We start from the raw sequence: 21133 nt of genomic DNA on the forward strand, positions 1-21133 counted from the left end.
AGCAGCTTATTGGGAAACATGTTTAAATGGTTAGTGGTTAATTATTATCTCAGTTTTTTTCTTCTACATTTTAACTGTGAATATAACCTTGACCTGTGTAGAGGAGATTTTTAATCTCTCCAAACCAGTGGAGAGGAGAGAGGATAAAAAAACATTTTTTCTTTATAAACAAGTGATACAATTTTCACTCAAGGCTTGAACATAAATACAGGCTGTGACTTAAAGCATTGTGGAGTCACATCAAACAAGGAGGAATGCTGGCAGTGAACAAGCTCACCTGAAAATCACAGCTCTCTGGACTCAAGAATCTTGGCTCCTCTGAAGGGAGTCTTTGCTGTAGCTCCTATCAAACTCCCTGTGTGGAGAGTTGTACTGATGGCATTTTGTAGTCCAAAATCTGCTTCTTAGTCATACAGATAATTAATTGTATAGTCATGCTTTTTGTCAAAACATCCTGAGAACACAAGAACTAGTCACTATTTTTAAAAGTAAAATTTCATCAAGTTAGGCTATTTATACCTGTGATTTCCCTTTTTCATTTTGGTTGCATTTGGATTTTTAAAGGGTTTAGTTCCTAAGACCACACTGTTTCAGTGTCAGCTTGGTAAGAATGAATTAAAGACTTATGTTAGAATTTTTTAAGATTATATGCAGGCCCAAAAGACCTTAAAATTGAAGCACTTAATTCATAAATAAAAATAAGGGAAACTGAGAACATAAAGCTGCTGTTTTCAGTTGTAAGCCTTGATCCTTCTATAGGAATTATAGGAGCATGTCCTTCAGATCAGGCATTGCTGCCTGTCAGAAAAGAATGGTTCCAAAAGAAGGGCTGAAAGCTTTCATTGAAGCTTGAGGTAAGTTATTGAGTGACTGTGTTTTATGTTGGGTTTGCCTTATTATTTTTAATGTAAATTCTCAGTGATTGCTAAAATTTTAGGGTTTTACAACCCTTCTCATATTTGTAATAGAGAAGACCCCCCCAAAATTTTAAAAATTGTAAAAAGCAATTTTTACAGTGCTTACCCTTAGACTGACAAAGCTGTAAATAGTGGGAGTTCTCATCAACCTGAGATTGCCCTGCACCAATCCCTGTGACAGCAAACAGTTCTCTGATGCATAACATGGTGACCCTGCCACAGTGATACTTAAACAGATACTTTCAGTACATTAGCAACTTCAGAAATAAATTTAGTAAGCAGACTTTTTTTCAGTGTTAGTATAGAAAGTAAAGTGTAGATGATACTTGGTCATCATAAAAATCTTAAAGCTTTTGCTCCTTTTAAAAGTAGACAGGTGTGGCAACTATACACAAAAAATAGTTTGTAGTAATAAAGGTCAGAAGGGGAAGAAGTTGAGATCTGCAACAGCCTTTTCAAAGAACTCAGGTCTTGTGAAGGGTTTATAATGGAAAGTATGCATTGAGATGTATATTATGCTTCAGAAACCTAAGATAATGCTTCCCCCACGTTTGCTTCTTTTTATATGGGGCCTCTTTCCCTGCTCACCAAGTCCAAGGGAAGAAAACGTGTTTGCAGAATTTAGTCCGTGAGCATTTACTGCCAAAACCCCTTGCTTTCCAAAATCAGCTTCTGAATTTATGAAGAACTGAAATCTCAACTAGAGCAGTGTCAAGACCAGCGTAAGGATGTAATTGATTGAATTGATGACAGCTCAGAGTAGGTGTTTACAGTTTTTGAGATTTCTCCCTTAAAGTAGCTTTTTTTTTCCTGCTATTATTCAGACCTGACCATATTAAATTTTCATTTCATTACCTCCAAACATAAGAAAACTAAATACACACAGACACACACACATATATAATATACAATTAACAAATTATACTTTCTAGTTTTAGATTACTTATATTTTATAAACTAAGCATTTTACTGTTACACAAACATATTCATCTTTTACTTTATTCTTAGCAACAAGAAACAGTGATTCTTTACCTTCCTGGTTTTATTGCAAAGCTGACCCAAAAGTGATTTCATAAAATGAGTATGCCAACCAGAAATAGTAACCACAGTGATATCCCCGACTCAGGTATCAACTTGGGTTCTAAGGACTGGATCTTTGCTTAAGCTGTCCCTGACTCTTTTATTTAATCTATGAACCAGTGCCTTCTTCCAGCTTCCTAAGTTGGCAGTTTTAAAGGAAAAGGTGGACTCCATTTCAGGCAGCATTTTTACCTTATACTTGGCACAAACTGACAGATGAAGCCTTGGTACAGAACCACGGGCAGCTGTAGCTGAAATAAAGCAGAATTGGTGAAAGACTGCCTATAACAGTAGGATGTAGAATTTCAAAAGAAACACTGGCTTCCCTTTCTATCATAAAGGTCTGAAATCAGCAACCAAAAAGTAGTTGTAGTTGCTTATGGTTATCTAAAGAGCTGATCTAAAATAAGTAGCTGCATACAAAATGGACCAGTTACACTTTGAAATCCTACATATATAAATAGGAAATGAAGAAAACCTTTGTAGAGATATTTGTTATTTAGTATAAGGAATTTTTGCAAATATCCTTTTAATCTTTGGTGTCATGTGTTCAGCAGATAGCGATGCATTTCATGTCTCACTGTTTAACAGCCTCTTCACATTAGTTTTGGCATAGTTGAGACTAATTATGTAAGCAGCTCACTGAGACAGTTGTGGCTAAACACTCTTGCTTACATCAATGATAAGCTCAGCTTGATGAAAAGTTTTCTTCTTTTCTTGCAAACAGAAAGTGAAGTCGCTTGTACAAGAAAGAGCCTTCGAATGCTATGAAGGAATGCTCTTTGAGGGTGGTGCTAGAATGGGAGTATGTAAGTCTGAGCACATGTAGTAAAGGCAAGCAACATTAGGCTATGATTTCTGGGATTTCTGTGTAAGTTACTAAAAAAGGCTGTCAGATGCAAGGGAAACACTCTCTCTTGCATTGAAATTGATACAGCAAACCAATGCTAAGAACTCATATCCATTTCCAAGTTTCTTAACATTAGAAGAACTAGAAATATCCAGGAAAATAAGAATGGTCCTGGAACAACTGTAACTGCAGGAGCAGCGGCACAATCTCAAGCTTTGTTCTGAATGTGTAACCTGTCTCACTAAGGGGATGTGTGAAACAGCCAGGGAGCAAGAAAAAGGAGTGTGCTCAGTGTTTCAGAATGCACTGCACAAATAGATTGCATTGAGGTTGTGTTCTGATGGATGAACAAGGTTAGAACCTGAGATGTGCTCTGTTTTTCCCTCAGTGGTAGCAGAAAAATGTATTTGATGTCAGATCCAATACAACCATTCTCCGTGTCTCCTCATCCCAATTTAGATCAAGAGAAAAGACCCATAGCAAGTACTTAGGGCAGCTGTAAGATCAATATAGTCTGATTTTTTCCAGCTCTTGATATTAAGAGACTTTGTGAACTGGAAGTTGCTCCTTGATCTTTAGTTATTTTGATTCTTGATGCAAGTCATCTGTTCACCTTTATTTTGAAGCAGCTTTTACTTTCAGCTTCCAGAAATGTCCTCTATTGGCAATTCCACAACATTTTTTTCATGCAATTACTTTATTTAGTTTTATAACAAGAATGTCCTACATCTCAGGCTGTAAGATACTGATTATTCACCTTCTTCAAGTGAAATGGCATGGTGACATATTTTTGTCCAAATAATATGTTGGACTTTTTACAGGAACAAGCATTGCTTCCAAGAAATTAAGTCAAAATTAAAGAGCAATGTATGATGCTACACAACATTTGACCCTGGGGGAGTTTAAACAAGACACCCTGAAATAAATCTCATTCTATATCAGCATTATAGATTAACTGTACTATCTGTCTTTATGCTTTATTCAGGTTAATTCAACCTTCAGTTAATTCAACATGCTCACCTTATTTCTGTTTTTGTTAAGCTGAATTTTATTGTAATCAGTCAAGTCAAAAGGTATTTTTCTTTTAAGAACTTAAATAAGCATGAGAAATTTATTACTTTAAAGTCCCTTCAAAAATCCCAAGTGTTCAGTCACTGTCCTCCTACCTGCCCCATTCATTCTCTAACCTGACGCTTCCTCCTAATGCAGTCACCCAAATGCAGAACTTGTACTACCTCAATTCCAAGTTTGTAGAAGGAGCAGGAGACTTCCTTTATGCCTTGTTGTATTTAAGGGAACTTAAACTCACCTTTTTCTTCCATGCAAGTACTCTGAATATTAATTTATATGAAAGGAGAAAATAAGCTCTGTTGTTCTTGCGGAGCTAAAGAAAGGCAACACAGATGTTGGAGACGAGAAAATTAATTTAAGGAGAGAGGGTTTTAGTTTCTATTGCATGGATTGCTTGTTTTATTCAAGCAGCCTTTAGGGAAAAACTGCAGTAATCTTCATCCCAGTTTGCCAGCTGCCTCTGCTTATTCCAAGTGAGGGCCACCATGATATTCATGGCCTGTGTCTGAGGCAGTTACCCATAGAATCATAGCCAGGAAGGAATACATGAGTTGGAAAGGACACACAAGGATCATCAAAGTTCACTCCTGGTCCTGCACAGGACATCTCCAAGAGGCACACCATGTGTCTGAGAGTGCTGTCCAAACACTCCTTGAACTCTGTCAGGCTTCGCACTGTGACCACGTCCCTGGGGAGCCTGTTCAGTGCCCAGCCACCCTTTGGGTGAAGAACCTTTTCCCATAATCCAGCTTAAACCTGCCCTGATACATGCTGTTACAGAGGTCATACAGCCACAGGTACTGTGCTGCTCCATGCACTGCCTGGGTCACAATCTACCCCTTTTAACTACAAAACTCAAGTTGCAGATTTTTAAACTAAGCACTCTCAATAACCACAGATGGAGGTACAAGATGTAACAGGACACAAATAAACTTCAGACACTCTTCAAAACTGCAATCCAGTATCTCTTTCCTGTTTCCTTGTAGGTATTTTATCTTTCTCTAAACAGAGTAAAAGCCCAGTTTGAGCTGATTGCTTCTATTTCCATGGGTGATGAGGCTGTGAACAGCAGAAAACCTGAGCTCCACAGCTGAACACCATCACCGGTTTAAGTCCCACAGGTAGCACCCACACACCAAAGTCTGTGGAAGGATTCTATGATGTAAGTATGAAATTCAGCAAGATGAAACTCTTCAAATGCCTCGTGTGTACATCTTCACTGCCACTTCAGACAACAGCTTGAGATGCCTATTCTGCAAGCACAATGGCCCTAGGTTTTTTCTCTGTAGTTGATAGAAGCAAGTTCCTGCAGAGAGTCTGACAGCCAGGGATTTGGAAAGCTGGAGCAACCACACAGACATTTGTATACACCTGGGCAAGATAAATTTTAGTTTGGGTTCTTGAGTTGTGGATTCCATGTGGGGGAGTTACATGAAGTAAATGATTAGCCTTAACATGAAGGCTTACCTACATCCTTAAAAGTTTGCCTTTGTGTGGTTCCAAATTTGCAGCGATTTGCACATGTATTTCCTTCTGTCTAGTGAATTGTTTGATGTTCAAACTGGCTCTGGAGGAAGCTAGGTTTTCTTCCAAAGACAAGTCAAATAGATAATACTTGAATGATTTAAATTTCAAGAGCGGCCAGAGACTGGACCAACAAGTTCTGCAGGTTGCTTTTGCCAGATCTGCTCAGGCCAAGGAAGCCTGGGCAACAACAGCCACCCTCGAGGGAGCAGGCCCCACCCCACCAGATCAGTTCCACTGATACATAATCTAGACTACAAAAAGAAAACATGGTCCTAAAAACTGAAACTACACAGGTAAAGGTAGTTCCTGAATCAAGCAAATTTAAGAATAAAAAGAAAACAAACAAACCAAAAAAAAAACCAAACCACTTTATTCCATAATTATATTTTACTCAAGTTTTCAGTCAGCAAGGAATAGTTTTCTGCCCATGATACTTTCAATGATTCTGACATTTTACACTAATGGAAATTCTGGCATATTACAACTGGCGCTAACCAGAATTCTAACCTTTTTTGTTTGTTCCATTCAGCAATCTATGCAGACATCCTTAACAAAAACATCTAATAAAGAAACTACAGAGCATGCAATCTTACCCTAGTTTATATAATGCAGCACATGGCACATTAGAGTACTCCTTTCCAAACTTAACAAAAAAAAGGAAAACAGCACGTATCTTAAAGTGGGCATTTTCATAGGTAATTTTTACACTGAAAATTAAGATACCATTACAGCAGAAGAGGGGAAAAAATATTTTAAAGATTATTTTTCCCAGGAAATCCAAGTTACTGCTTTTTCATGAACTGCTGGAATGAAGATAATCATCCTCAGTACTCAAATCTGTTATGGAGCAGTGCTTGTCAAGAGGTCCAACTGCTTTTTAAGTGAATGTTTCATTAGTTTGGTAGCCTACAGGGCACACTTAGGTATTAGGACGAAGCAAGGATGAATATGGCTTTCCTATGTTTATAACACCATTGGGTTTCACACTGGCAATCTGACAGCTGAGGGGGTTACAATCCTGCAGATACATAAAGTAATACATCTTTGCACACACAGATTACATACCAAATTATTGCCCTAGCACAAACCTGCTGGTTTTGTATCTTACACAGGACAATTAGGACATACCTGTGCTACATGATGAAACAGACTACCAAACCAAGTAGACAGGTTTTACTTAATACCACTAAACTTGTAGGCAACCTCTCTCAAACATATCTAACAATACAACTCAGCATGCTGAGCATATACTGACTAGGAATGCACTGAATTATTTGTAAGAAACAGGACGGAGCTAAATACCAATTGGTACAGAGATTTTCTGTGCCTCTCCACAGAAGCTGAGTTGCAGTGCTGGAATGACAATTTGCTGCTGTCTTATATAGTTCAATCATCAGCAAAAGCACATCAAAAAACTTACTTAAAATTCACAGTCAAGATGATAGAGGAAGTTTTTCCAACAGTACTAATTTTGGTTTCAAGTTTAAAGTAAAAGGAGGTAGTGCAGTAAGGTTCAACCCAATTTTACTGATGCCAGGTATATTTGCCAGTGGCCTGTGGGTTGTCTTGTAATGTGATATTTGAAGAGGATTTGTTTCCATCAGTATGTGTGTGTAAGAAAACATCAACTGGTCTCCTGGTTTAACATCTTCTCTTTTGTCATACCTGTAAAGAACAAAGAAGATTTATTTTTATTCCTTGCTTTACCTATTAAAGATGGCTATTATTGCAGAGGCATCCAAGATGAAACACAAAAATGAACTAACATTCTCAGTTACATCTCCTGATTAAATAGTACTAGAGGAGGAAATAGTATTTTTGAAGAATGTAGGGACTCAGTCATTCCATGCAAGTCTTTCTGCTGCTATTGTGATATAAATCATGACTCCTAGAAAATTTCTTACTAGTTCTCCACTTGAATTCAGTGGAGCAAGGACTCCAAAGCCTAAGATTGTAGGAAACTGGACCAATTTTTAAGTTTTACTCTACAAGAATTGCATTTGGAGAAACGTGGAGGTGGTTTTGTTTTGTTTTCGTTTGGGTTTTTCCCTGCTTTTTTTTTTGTTTGTGGGGTTTTTTAGTCATGCTAAAAAATACCTTATGTGGTACTTAAGCAGAAACCTTTTTCTTCTGGTAGTAATACATTAGAGTAGGAGCCTCAGAGAATAGCAGGGAGAAGACCTCCTTGAACGCTGGAGGAAAGGAGGAGTCTGGCAATTACAGTACTAATTTGGCACTTGTTATTTCTAAGTTCAGTCCCCTGATCTACTGCATGTTTGGGCAGGTCACTTTGGGTCAGCTTTTATAAACTGTTAAAGTACAAAAATACATATAAATTATATATGTAATTTTAAAAAAGTACTGAGTTCTAGGACTATTCATTATGTACATTTAGGGTTATTTCTTAAAAGGATTTATGTTCAATATAGCTTTTGGCAGTGATTTGAAAGATCTAGTTTCAGCCAGTTTTCATCTGATCTAAGCCCAAAACTGAAGTTCATTATCTCTTAAGAGCTGTATGAGCTCCTTTAATCTTCTAGGAATTGAGACAGATCTCCCTCACTGTCTCATGAGGACATGGTTCTACTTTGCAATAGTTATTTGTTCATTCACTGAGGAGAGTCAGGTGCAATTTATAGCTTAAAGCTTAGGATATTCATACTGGACATGGCAGCCTGTTCGAGTCCTCGATCCACCAACTTCAAAGGAGAAGAAAGAGGCAAGTTCATTCTAAAACACTCCATAAAGCACTGTTAGGCTCTGTAACCTCAGAGAAGAGCAGTGCCCCTTCTTCACCTTTTCTGTTCTGTGAACTGTTTGGGAACTCTTGGGAGCTCCAAGAGCTCCAGCACTTGGAGCTCCCATTCTTAGGCCCCTGAATCCTTCCATACATTTCAAAGGCATCTTACTCAGGCTGTGACTTTCCTTGCAAACGTGGACACAGGTAAGAAAGCAGTGCAGTCCCAGCCCTACATACTCTTAAATGCACCAGGATTAAATCTACCCTGCATCTTTACAGGCCTGGCCTCTCATCTGCCTGAATTCACTGAAAAAAATCTCTATTGATCTGCTATATTTTTATAATGCTGCCTGACAGGGAAGTCATTAACATTTAAGATATTTGAAGGAAGTACTTTACAGAAAACCAGAGATTTTGTGTGAATTGTTAACTAAAATTTTGGCAACTCAGGAAGGATCCCAGGCTGACAGACTTCATATGTGTCACTAAATATACCATACAATGCAGAATTAGACTGCACACTGAACAGTTTTGAATTGTTTTGAATTGTTTTAAAACAATTGCATGCTAATTTCACCTGCTATTTCCAAAAATATCACAATACCCCTTAGGTTGGTAGATACATCCAAACTGGCAGAAGGAACAGCATTACTGTGTAACAACCTTACCAACTACTAATTTCACATTTTCTTCATCAGCAAGTAAAAGGCCTTTCATCTGGCTGCATGCATTTCTGAATTTTATTATTTTTAAATACTTTAAGCTTACACAGCATATTTATTCAGGGTTCAAAGAGACTGCACTAATTGAAGACGAGATTGTAACACCTGTTCCGTGTAAGAACCTGCATCAAGCTCCTTTCAATCACCCTTTGAAGAAAAATAATAGATTGCTTGCATTTTTCTTGAGGCAAATAGATCTAATCTGAGCACACTACTGAAAGCTGATAACTTTAAGACACTTTTATTTATAGACTGCAGTTATCTGATGAATCATCAGCCTTTACAGCCACCCCATCCCTAATCTGTTTCCACCTGACATATACTGTCAATGAAGAGGTTAAGCTAGTTTTCACCCATCTGAAAGGATGTCAGTTTCTTGGACAATGAGAAAATGGACAGTTGGTGCCAATAAATTTTGCACTACTGGGCTGTCAGACCAAGTGGCAGTCCTGTGTATGATGCTCAGTTGTGGATTTTGCCTGATTTTTTTAATATGAAACTTTATGCTGAATCAGCCCTTCCTTAAGCCTTTGTTTTGCTGAGTACAGATAAAAGTGAGAGAGAAACTGCTCTGTAGCTGTAACACCATGAAACATTTATCCGTGACAGGGATATTATTCATTCACCTTCCAATCCCACCAGGCCTTGCAAACCCCAAGCAATCCAACACTCACCAACTCAAAAAGTTCATTGGAATGAAGCACTACTGAGAGAGGAGAGTTGTATTCAGAGTAGTGCGTGTGTATTTAAGTACATTTCAAAACCCCGAATACTGAAACATTTCAGCTAGCATGCACATTCTACCCCTTGTACTCTAGCAGCTTAATGTCTCCTCCCAATTAATGGTTTAAGACTTTCTCTAGATTCAGCATACAAAAAAGTCAATTTGAAATAAACAGTGGATAGGTAATTGTGAAGGCTTTTAGCAGTCTGTACCATCATCATGAGAGTGCTTGGAAATAAAAAGGCATAGCAAGAGCGATGATTTTTCTAATTCCCCTGGAAGCATTCTCCCCTTCTTCACTTCCAAAGTACTTTTATCTCTAAACATACCAGTAATTAAATTATGTTCATCTGATCCTGAATACTATGACTGGGGAAAAAGAACTCTATGCTCAGAATACTTCTTAAATCAAAATCTGTTTGTGTTGCTTTTGTTCTGTGTAGTATGAAGGGAGGCTTTGTGTCACCTTCTAATGAATCATTTTCATTAAGTTAATTTTCATTTAAATTAAAAACTTATGCTTCAGCTGAAGAGGTAAGTTAAAAAATCAGAAAGGTGCCTACTTTTTGGTTTTCATCCTGAAAAGCAAATTATGCCACCTCACAATGTCTCCTACTATTCATTCCAATATTCTAACTCTTTTTAAAAAAAGTGTCTGTATATCACTGCTGGTCATAGTAACAAAGCACTCAACAGCCTTCCCTCAGAGCTAATGAATGTGTTCACAGCAGCAGCTTCAATGCCATCTATATGAGGGATGTTCCACATAAAACCAGACTTTCAATATTAAAGTGTACACAAGCCTCACATTGCCACACATCATTCAGACAAATAATTATGTACACTGTTCTGCCAAGAAAGCTCTGTTTCACAAGGTCTAGTGGGGTATCAGATTTAGCTGCATTAAACATATTGGCATTAAGTTTGGTAAGCTAACAATTTTTGTGCTGTTTCTGATGTCTTTAGAATACCAGAATTACTAAGGTTGGGAAAGATGTCTAAGGAGCATCAAGCTAAATTGTCACCTTAGCACCACCACCACATTCACCATTAAACCATGGCCCCAAGAGCCATATCCAAACTTTTAACACTTCCAGGGATGGTGACTCCACCACTTCCCTGGGCAGCATTTTCCAATGCTTGACAACCCTTGCCATGAAAGATTTTTTCTTAGTATCACACCTAAACCTCGCCTGGCACAACTTGAGGCCATTTCCTCTTGTCCTTCAAAATATTCTATGCTATACAGGCAAATCATAATCAACCAAAACAATGAAAAAACCCTGCAGTGCTTTATTTCTGAAATGGCAGCACTGCAGACATCAAAAATTCCCTGAAGATTAATACTGTTCTTAAACTGGTTTAATAAATATGCTGTACCAGAAATTGTGTTTGCAATACTTGTCCCTGTGCATATGCAAAAAAAGAAAAAGCAGGCTACTGGCCTCAGATGAAAATACCTCATTCAGGACATACCTCCAATCAGAATTGATTTCTAGAAACCGAGAAACTCCTGTTTGTGCTGCAGCCACATCAATGTGAACAGAGACATCTACATAAATAAAGAAAATAGAATACGGTTTCAAAATTCTTCCAAGTACACTCTGATTAATAATAAATTAACAAAACATTAACAAAGATGTGTGTGCCTAGTTTGAAGAAGTAGTATGCAATACATGAAAAGCTATACTGAAATTAAGATTAGGTGAACATACCTCAAAGCCAGCCTTACATACCTGCCGTTGAAGGTACCAGCTCATGCAACTTCTGAATTGCCACTCCTCCAGGATAATTGAAATGTGAAACATATAAAGATGTTCCTGAATAAACAGCATTGAGTAGAAGATGGATTACAATAAAGAATGATCCAAGTTTGTACAGCCAGGATCTCCGGTAGTTATTCAGACTGTTGAGGAAGAGAAAAACAAGGAAGAATAAACTGTTATTTTCTTTCACACTGGTCACTGACTACTGTGACACAATTGTTACAGAAACTCCACTTCTAGATAATAAAGATTAATAGAAATTTTATTAACTCTGTATGGCATATATTTATTACCAATTTCTAGAAGATTAACTTCTAGTGACATTTAAATTAGAATATTCTCATTAATAAAACTAAGACAAACTTATCAATAAAGCTAAGTATTTCTGTGTTTAAAAACTTCAGCTATGAATATATTCTCTTTTAAAGAAGTTTAACTCTGAACTTTAATTTGTTTACTCAATATACCCAAACAGAAATATTTAACTCCATGTTTCACAAGCCTCCCTTGTGTATTGAACCAACTCCTGAAGTAAACTGTGCTAACAGCTCAGGAGTACTGGAATATGTCTTCTTTTCTGGTAAATAAAGTACATTGTAATAACCTAACAGTAAAATTAGGGCTCTACTCTCAATTCTCCTCCAGACTTCCCAAATAGTCCCACCAAAGCATTTGCTTTTCTGTGTTTCCACTTCTCTCTGCAGTCAAATGGGTACAAAGACCTTGAACTCCTTTCTACAGCATATGAATATTTCAATATGATCCAGAGGTCAAGATGAAAAAAGTGCATAAAAACAGTACTAATAGTTTTCCTTTTGCATTTTCAGAGGGGAAAAACCAACAAACAGGATTTTGAACTTACATTCGTGAGCACATTTTAGCAGCCACTATGTTGAAAACAGGGAAAGTGTAGATGATGAAACGCAGCTCCTTGTGTGGGAGAAACGAGTACAAGAAAATAAAGCCCAGTGCTGGCAAAAGTAAAATCCGAGTTCTCTTCTCTGTTACCCCTAAAGGTACAAATATTATGCTGCATCCCAAAGCACGAGGCAGGGCTGAATAGAAATACCACAGGAAGGGAGAGGTCTTCAAGGTGAAAAGAGTTAAGGATGCTTTCACTGCTAACAAGTAAAGTAACTATTCTTTACATTAGTATCCACAAATTTTACAAATATGCAGTATACTTTTTGTATACACATTCTTCCAGCCTTTCATTTTCTGTCTCATCTTTGGAGAACTAAAAGCAGTTGCTTAATTACATTCTCATTACCCAACAGAGACACATCAAATGGCACTAATGATGGGCAACATGAAATACCAAGGGGAAGAAACCTGGCTTTATACTGGTGGAAGACAAAGAGGCAAGAAAAAGCAGAGGAGACTTAAAATTTGCAGAAACACCTAAGGGACAGACACTGTCTCATAAGTTTTAAATAATGAAAAGTAGAATCTAACACCCTGAGTCTCAGGAGTAAGTCACATCAAGTCTTTGCTTTGTCTGGTAGTGTTCTTTTTCTCTGGATGTTTCAAAGGATACTCCCCAGTTGGAACTTTTGTTTAAAACTGTGTTATACCAGAGCACTTTCCCCTCAGGCCACACAAGCTGCCTCCAAAACAGAGAATCCACAGCAACTGTTAGCCCTAAAAGAATTAAAGAGATAGAAATCTGCATGAACTAAAAACCAGGGAAAAGCAAACTAACACATCCAAATAGAACACATACAGCACACTGAGACCAACATAAACTGAAACACGCATTCTAAGCCTCACCCAAAACCACAGAGAAGGCTGAATATGTGTGTTGTGCAGGGAAGGGAGGCACTTCTGAACAGAAGCCTTTAAAGAAGCATGTTAGACCTGAATCCAATTAAGATTCACCCCACTCCAACCCCAGATTTGAAAAAAAAGGTTTAATTGAGGTTTGTTTTAGAAAAGCACTAAGAGCATTAAATGTAACGAACGATAAGAAGCTCATGTGAACTTCAAATAGTACTAAATAGATTTTTATTGTAAAGCTACAATTGTTTTTTGTTAAGTTAAAAAAACAACCACAAAGTTTGCTACTATTGGAGGGAGAATGAGAATTAGGGATGAAAGGCAAAAAGAAAGCAGCAAAACCGTCAGCCCCATCTCCTCTACACAGTTCTGTGCAAACTGCTCTAGTATTTAAGGATTTTGCTCAAATAGGAAAGGGGAGTGCCAGTGATTAATTCACATTGGATCTCCCAACTCTTACATCATGAGATGCCTCCAAATGCACCTGGCATAATTGTTTAATGTTTCTACTGTGCACTCTGTGCAAGGGACAGCACGCTGCCAGGGGTCCCCATCACATATCTGACAGCAGCATTTTTAATTAGGGAGGCTGCTGGAGCAGCTTAGATTATTTATGTGCATACACACATGGGTCTTCCATGGATTGGTAGAGACAAGGGAAGTTTTCAACCTCTCCAGCATGGAGACCACTTAAGCTGTTAAATTTAATTTAATATTGAAATAGAGCTGAACTGCAACTCTCCCCACAACCCTCCTGCTTGGTATCCCTGTCACACAGTTGTATTTTATCCTGGGACTCAGCTTATCACCATGGCAATAGATACTACAAGTGATAATATGCACAAGTAGCTATAGCCAGGTACTAATTGTACTGAAGTCAACTTGCACATCTCAGCCTCTTTAAGATCAGGACATTATACTGTGAGCATTTAAAAACAGAGGCCACAGTAGCTTTCTCTGCTCTGCACACTTCTATTTCCTCACACTGAAATTTCCAAAGAAATAGAAAATCTCATCATATTAGGAAACAGAATCAAACTAAAACAATAACTCACAACACCCCACTGACCCTCTCTCCACTGCCACCCCCCAAAAAGAACCCTTAAGGGCCTCTCAACAGATGAATCAGTGAAAACTCCAGTCTTCTCTTGAACTTAATGCCATTTGCTTTCTCCCAAGCAAACACTTACCCAAACAAAACATTCCAGCAGGAACAGCATGGGAAAGCACCTTGAAAATGGAGATTCTTTTAGTTAATAACGTCACCAGGAGCATGAGGCCTAAGAATATGCAGAGCTCTGATCTGAAGACTATAATTGCCAAAGCTGAGAACCAAATGAATGGCCTTTGCTTCTGCTGTATCCAAAATGTCAATGCCAGGAGCACTGCAAAAAAAACAACAAAACAAACAAAAAAACCCCAAAACACATCACTCAACATACTGAACTATTTATTTCCTAAAGGGTAACAATCAATGCTATCTTCTTGTTCCTCTAACTTCCCAGCAATCCCCTCTTGGTCTTCCCAGCATTTCTAGCCCAGAAATTCTTCCTTTGTTAGAGAAATGTAATTTGGAATAATGCACAGCTTTATACTGTTGATGCTAAAGTAATCAGGAAAAGTATAACCACAGAAGGAACAAATGGAAACTCCTTCTAGGCAGTATATTTAATAGCTGTTGGTGGGGAGGAAGAAAAACAAACCTTAAGGGAGAATTAAAAGCTTCTCAAACTACGATTCATAGTTATTATTGCTCAATATCAGCTGGGCAGTTTAGTTTATTCTCTTGGCTAAGTATATTCTATATTCATGATAACACAAACCCATTTCAAACACATAAATGAGACTACAGACTACTGCTGAGGGAGAAAGATCTATAAATTCATTCACATGATTAGGTGGGACACAGCCTATCTCTACAGATGAAGTTGTCTCCTTTAGCTTAAATCTCGACATAGTAACGTGCTCAGGATCCTAAGGAAAACGTGAAATACTAAGGTACAAAATCATGAAACAACTTGTATTTCTTAATATGCAAAAATTACCTGAGACATTACTAGACACTTTATCTGACAATTCATCTGCTTTTATTTATCATTTCTCATCTGTACAGGTTCTTACATCAACCTCACAATGTTATTAGCTGAACAACTTGCACTGAAGCATTTAGTGACTCAGTAAATATCTGTCACATGTGATTAATTTTCCTCTTTATCAGCTCTGGGGGAAAACTGTGTATCTAAAGAAGGGCTTGACATTGGTTTTTTAGTTTTTTTTTAAATGTAAGTATAGAAATTGCTGCATTTGTACACAGCTTCAGAAGAGGAAAGTGAAGATGGTGCAGTAGGAGTTTCTTCTACAATCCCATTTGAAAGTCCTTTCCTGTGCAGACCAAGTTCACAGGGTTTTTTTGAACTGCAGGTATACCTCATCCCTTTTCATAGCTCTATGCTTTATGCATTAGACATGTGAACACAAACCTCTAGCTAATCAAAGCCATCTGACAAAACCTACATGTACTCAGATTCAATAAAACTTGACTGAACAGTCACCGTAAGCACAGATGGTAAAAAGAGAATGAAATCTCAAGCTTTTTAGTCTTGTTATCACACAAATCAATCAAGTAGATATGTCAATTTGGTCTGACCACACTTTTCCTGTGCTTTAACTACTGATACATTTGAAAAGAAGTTTTAAATTTTAAATTTTTTCCTATGAAATACCTACCAAATGGAAGTGCAAACACATTAGGGAGAGTTCTTGTACAGTAAAACATCAAATGAAACTGAGTAACAGTGATGAGACAGAAGATTGATGCTGTAGTTGCTCCAAACTGTTTTCTAACTTCTTTCTGCAGCCTCCATAAGGTGTAAATCACACTGAGCCCCAAACTTCCTCGGACTATCAGGAGAATAAAAACAGGAATCAAAGAGTAGTGTCAGATGGATCACTGATGAACAGCCATGTTATATAATGTAATGAAAGACATTCTGAAGATTAACACTTAAAATACCACAATATAACTACCTTCAAAGAAACAAAAAGCCAAACAAAATTCCATTTAGTTTATCTGTTCTAATCCACTTTTAACCTGTCTGGTAGTTCTGCACAGAGGTCAATGCTTCCATGCCAAAGTTAACAATCCTTTCTGAAGTGTACATGGGGGGGAACTCTCTGAAGAGACTTGAGACACTTGTTTTTTCTACACTGCCTGACATTTGTTAGCACACACTTTCTGGGTGCTGTTAGTTACTCCCAAAGAGGGAGCTGAATGGCGATGCTGCCCCAAGTACCACAGCATGGATTTTCCTTCACTGAGGAAACAAATATCACAATTGAACTATTGGTCCAAATGTAGCAGCTATGTTTTAACTGGTGCTCCAATGGGTGACATCTCTGAGGATTTGAAGTTCTCATACCTATCAGCTGGGAATAAAACTTGGACATTCTTAGCACAGAGAGTATGTAGATAGCCGGGCTGGATAGAGCAGCAATAAAAATTGGTCCAAGGAACGTTCTTGGGACAACGCCAGGAAATTCATGATGGTCATACTGCAAAAAGGAGAATCTACTTAAAATAAGCAAATTAGAAACAAGGGAAAATAAATCATATTCAGACCGCATTTATCCTACAGATACTGCAGGGAACTGCCATCTTTAACACTGTCCAAAAATGAAGTTATTATTTTAAATTTACCTTATCCAAATCCAGCTGGTGGTACACCACATCATGGATAGCTTGTAGGTTAAAGCTTTCCTCCACTTTTGTAAAAGGACAGACAGTTAAATGAACAAAGGCCACCACAATCAGCAGCAGCAGCAATGGGAATGACCGCCCACTCGAGCTCCTCTTCTGAGCCATCTTGGGTTTGAAATTCAGATATATTCTATTATTATTATAAAAAGAAAATAAAATGAAATTATATAAATAACATGGCATGAAGTGGACAACCAGAAAAAAAAGACTGACGGTGCAAGGAAAAATGTATTACAGCAGTCAAAAAGTTCTAACAAAGACTAGTAAGTCAAAAAATCCAGGAAATTTTTTACTAAATTCAATGAATTAAGGTCAAAAATATATTCAGAAGCATTTCATAATTTACGCCACCATCTATAAATATAATTGTTTTAATGTTCACCTACAAAACCTCAAGACAACATAGACCCTAAGAAAGTACAACCCTTTGCATCCCATACTGCCCCGCTGCTGAGTGTCACCTCAGCTGTGTCTGTGATTAGTGGGACAGACAGCCCTGTAATCCCCCCTCACTTGAACTGCACACTGGATTTACAGATGGTCTCTAGAACACTCTCTCATTTGTTCAGGGCTCCAAAACCAGTGGGAGAGGATCCAGGAGGATGAGAAATTGTTGAGAACAGAGTACTCTGATCTCTCGAGTTTGCCAGCAGCTCGGGCTGGACTTGGCCAGAGAAGGACAAATCCCCCCGGCACCCACACATGTCACCATGGCAGGAGACGTTCTGTGCCCCTGCTTCACACTTCTACCAGAAATGAAGGGCCCCTCTCCGTGGTGCTTCATTTCACAACACTGCTGAGCCATTCTTACGGAAGTATTTATGTTGTATTTTATCATTACAATAAAATCATGTGTCCAGGTGATGCCAGAGCAAATCTATTTCGTGTTCTTTCAATCTAGGCTTCCCAATTTTTATAAGTTTACATTTTAATAAAAGACAAGAGATTTTGCTTTTTCTTGCTCTGTTTTCACAGAAAAAAAAATTCTAAACCAGCACTTTTAAGATCCAACTGGGGTTTTGGTTAGAGGTGTTTTCTCCTGTGTTTTGGTCTAAATATGTCCATCAAACAGATGTAAGATAGTTGGCAGATTTCCTGGGATCACTTAGCAACTGCCTCCTAGAGCTAACTTTTGCTGAACTGATGTTTGTGCTGCTCATTAGTAAAAATGAGTGAGCTCATATTCTTTGTATTCACAATGAGCACCAATAAATCCTGAAATTTGGGTACTCCCTGTAAATTGCATGTATCTGCATATCATTTTAAACACCTCACTGACTGCATCTCTTTTTCTGATGATTGCTTCTGCTGCAGGCTGCAACTGAAGCTCTAAGCCTGAGCTCAAAGAGTGAGGAGCCTAAACAAACCCTTCACTCCAGGAAGTAGGAACAGCCTCTTTAACCTGTGCCTAGTATTACTTCTTTACAAGAATGGATAACTGTGGTTTGTGCTGCAAGAGAACCCTCATCCCACAGGAGCAGGAAAAGAGGCATGGGATTGACACCAGGATACCTCAAAAAGTGTCTGGCAATTTACATTGCACAAATTCTTGCTGAATTCTCCCAATAAATGCAGAAGAATTTCATGATTCTGGTCAAACTTAACTGAAGAGAAAAATGGACACTGCAGGGTCAATCCACAGCTGCACACAGCGGCACTTGAGCAGCCCAAGCATCAGGTGAAGAAGCAGCATAGTGACCTGCAAGGTAGGTATTCCTGACTCCAAATTCTCAGCTTCTTAACACTGCAGGTATTTTAGGACCCAATAAATCCTTATAAAAGAACCCAAGTGCCAAGAAGCTCTATTTTTATTCATTTTTAACGACATCATCTGCATAACAATGAGCTGTTACCATCCCCTATAAATACTGCACTCATTATCCTCTGACCGATCTACAACACAGCCTGCTCCTGGTATCTTTAGCTGATAACCACATGAGTAATCAGTCCCCAGCTTCCTAAATCAGAATGGAAGTGAAGTTACAGAGCCCACACACAGTTTATCACAAGCTTTTTTTTTTTTTTTTTTTTTTTTTATCTTGTTGACTCCAATCCTTTTGTATGCCTGAAACAAGTAAGCACGACAGCATACTTGTATATCCTGGAGATAATTATATGCATTATAAATACTGAAATTCCCTGAAGGGAAACATGCTAGAAGATAAAAAACCAAAGCCTGAAGACAACACCCAGGTTTCTGAGATAAAGCCTTATAAATTCAGTGGTCTTGTCAAGAATCAAGATAACTTGCTCTGCTGAAAATTGATGCTGACAAGCATCAAAATTCAAGTGGAATTTACCAAGACAGGTAGACACTGAATTTGATGATTAAAATAAATTTGCTATATAAAGGCAAATACTTGCAATTACAGTTTTTTTTATTTTTTTAAACGCCAAAAGCACAGAAACAGCTTTTCACTTAATAAAAATAATTTAATAACGAAGCTTAGAGGATAATTATGAGCAATACACATAGGTTTGTCCATTGATTACATTCTGAAAACTTCAGAAGAATCTTCCTCAGGCCTCCAAAACACAGTCACATTGACTCCCTCCAGGAATCTGCATCAAGACTGAATCATACAAGAGCAGAGGTCTTTAACACAAAGGATTCATCTCTTCCTGGGACTAAACTGGGTGGGAAAAAAATTGGATTTTCATTAAAAAAAAAAAAAAAGCTGAGGAACTTTCATCAAAAATGGTTTTATACTTTTTCAATGGAAGTATCATTAGTTCACATAGATTTTTTACTCTTCCCGTGAAAAACCTACCACATTTAGCCCACTTACATTTTTCACATACGCTTCAGAAGAGCTGTGATAGAGTCTGGCAGTCAAATTGTGTGTTAAATCTGTCTGCAGAGTCATTTCACTTCCTCACACGGAGGAATCTAAGCAGAACCACCAAGCACACCCCAGCACAAGCTCTTCCCTCTCGGGCTTGATCTAGCTTCGGCAAAACCCATTTTGTATTATCCTAAATTTCCATGGCTTTTTTTCCTATGTCTTAATAGCTCTTCCAAGTATGATCTAGAGCTGATACATCAATGAGGTCAGATTTAAACCTTTTAGTTGCTGAGACTGCTTTTCCTTGTATTGGGAAAAAACTGCAGTTACTATTCTTATATACACTTCCACATGAGTTTCGAGATTAGATTAAAAAAAAAACAAGGAAAAACAAAACCACAAAAAACTAAGAGGGGAAAAACAGAAGAGAAGGCTGAGGCAGGAAATACATGGTGGGACGCTACCAGACACAAAGCTACGACGAGGCGATAGAGAAAGAAATAGCACTCTTGGGGCCGGGGAAGAAACCTGCAGAATGCTCCCGAGTGAAACCTCTCCATATCCAGCCCAACCACCCTCCCCGCGCCCCCACCGCTCCCGGTCCCAGCAGGGGCACCCGGACCCCCACCAGCCCAGCCGAGCTCAGCCCAGCCCGGCCCCACAGGTGAGCGCCGGGGCGGGTTTGAAGCGCCGCCCGTGTCCGGTCGCTCCTGTGAGGGGGCTCCATGAGGGCTGCGGGCCGAGCCCAACAGCACGCGCCGCTCCTGCGGCCGCCGGGCCCCCGCGGCAGGGACAGGCACCGCGCCCCGCGCACACCCTCAGGAAGCGGCTGCCCTGCCCTGCCCAGCCCTGCCCGGCCGCGCTCCCTCCCTCCCGCCGCGCCACAACTCCCGCGCCCGAGAGGCGGAGAGCTGGGGCGGCCGCCCAGCAGCGCCCGGCGGCGCTCCCGGGAACGCCCTCTGGCCGGCTGCAGCAGAGGCACGGGCAGCTGGCCGCTCTCCCGCTGCCCCGTCCCTCCCTCCCCGCCCGCCCGCCCGCCCGGGCAGCGCCCGCCGCCGCTCCCGCACTCACCGCGCGCGCGCCCACGTGGCCGCCCCGCAGAGGGCGCCGGCAGCGCGGGAGCGGCAGCGCCAGCCCCGCGAGCACGTGACCGCCTCCCCCGCCGGCCATCTTGGGTGAGGGCAGGGCACGCCCCCGGCAGCAGAAGGTCTCGGAGGCGGCCGCCGAATACAAATGGCGGGCGGCTCTGAAGCCCCTACGGAGCCCGTGTTTGCCCTTTCTCACGATGGCGGCGGAGCTCGCTCCGACAGCTCTGCCCCGCCCCCCGCCCGTCTCTCAGGGCACGCGGGGGGCTCCCATTGGTCCGGAGCGTGGCGGGCGCTGATTGGACCACGTCCCTTCGCTCCGCCGCCTCGAC

General features: G+C 39.6%; 1 protein-coding gene across 1 annotated transcript; it reads right to left on the bottom strand.

Annotated features, from left to right (window-relative positions):
• Positions 1–5798: 5798 nt before the first annotated feature.
• ALG12 (ALG12 alpha-1,6-mannosyltransferase) lies at positions 5799–20853 on the bottom strand. Its single transcript, XM_054273802.1, has 10 exons — positions 20788–20853; positions 16871–17060; positions 16593–16725; positions 15901–16074; positions 14364–14558; positions 12935–13038; positions 12260–12483; positions 11368–11537; positions 11108–11183; positions 5799–7110 (listed from the first exon to the last, which is right to left on the bottom strand). The coding sequence occupies exons 2-10, from the start codon at positions 17033–17035 to the stop codon at positions 6879–6881; spliced, it is 1473 nt and encodes a 490-aa protein (XP_054129777.1). The 5' UTR covers positions 17036–17060; positions 20788–20853; the 3' UTR covers positions 5799–6878.
• Positions 20854–21133: the final 280 nt, after the last annotated feature.

This window comes from Melozone crissalis, unplaced genomic scaffold (assembly GCF_028551555.1).
Source record: "Melozone crissalis strain CALT ecotype California unplaced genomic scaffold, PUWL_Pcris_2 ptg000004l_1, whole genome shotgun sequence".
NCBI classification, from domain to species: domain Eukaryota; kingdom Metazoa; phylum Chordata; class Aves; order Passeriformes; family Passerellidae; genus Melozone; species Melozone crissalis.

Excerpts from the sequence above, each read along its gene's own strand:
- ALG12 (XM_054273802.1), bottom strand. The coding sequence starts at position 17,035 with ATGGCTCAGAAGAGGAGCTCGAGTGGGCGGTCATTCCCATTGCTGCTG. Across the intron at positions 16,726-16,870 it reads ACCAGCTGGATTTGGATAAG|TATGACCATCATGAATTTCC; the intron begins GTAAATTTAAAA and ends TCCTTTTTGCAG. Across the intron at positions 14,559-15,900 it reads TGTGTTTGCACTTCCATTTG|TGCTCCTGGCATTGACATTT; the intron begins GTAGGTATTTCA and ends TTTTTTTTGCAG.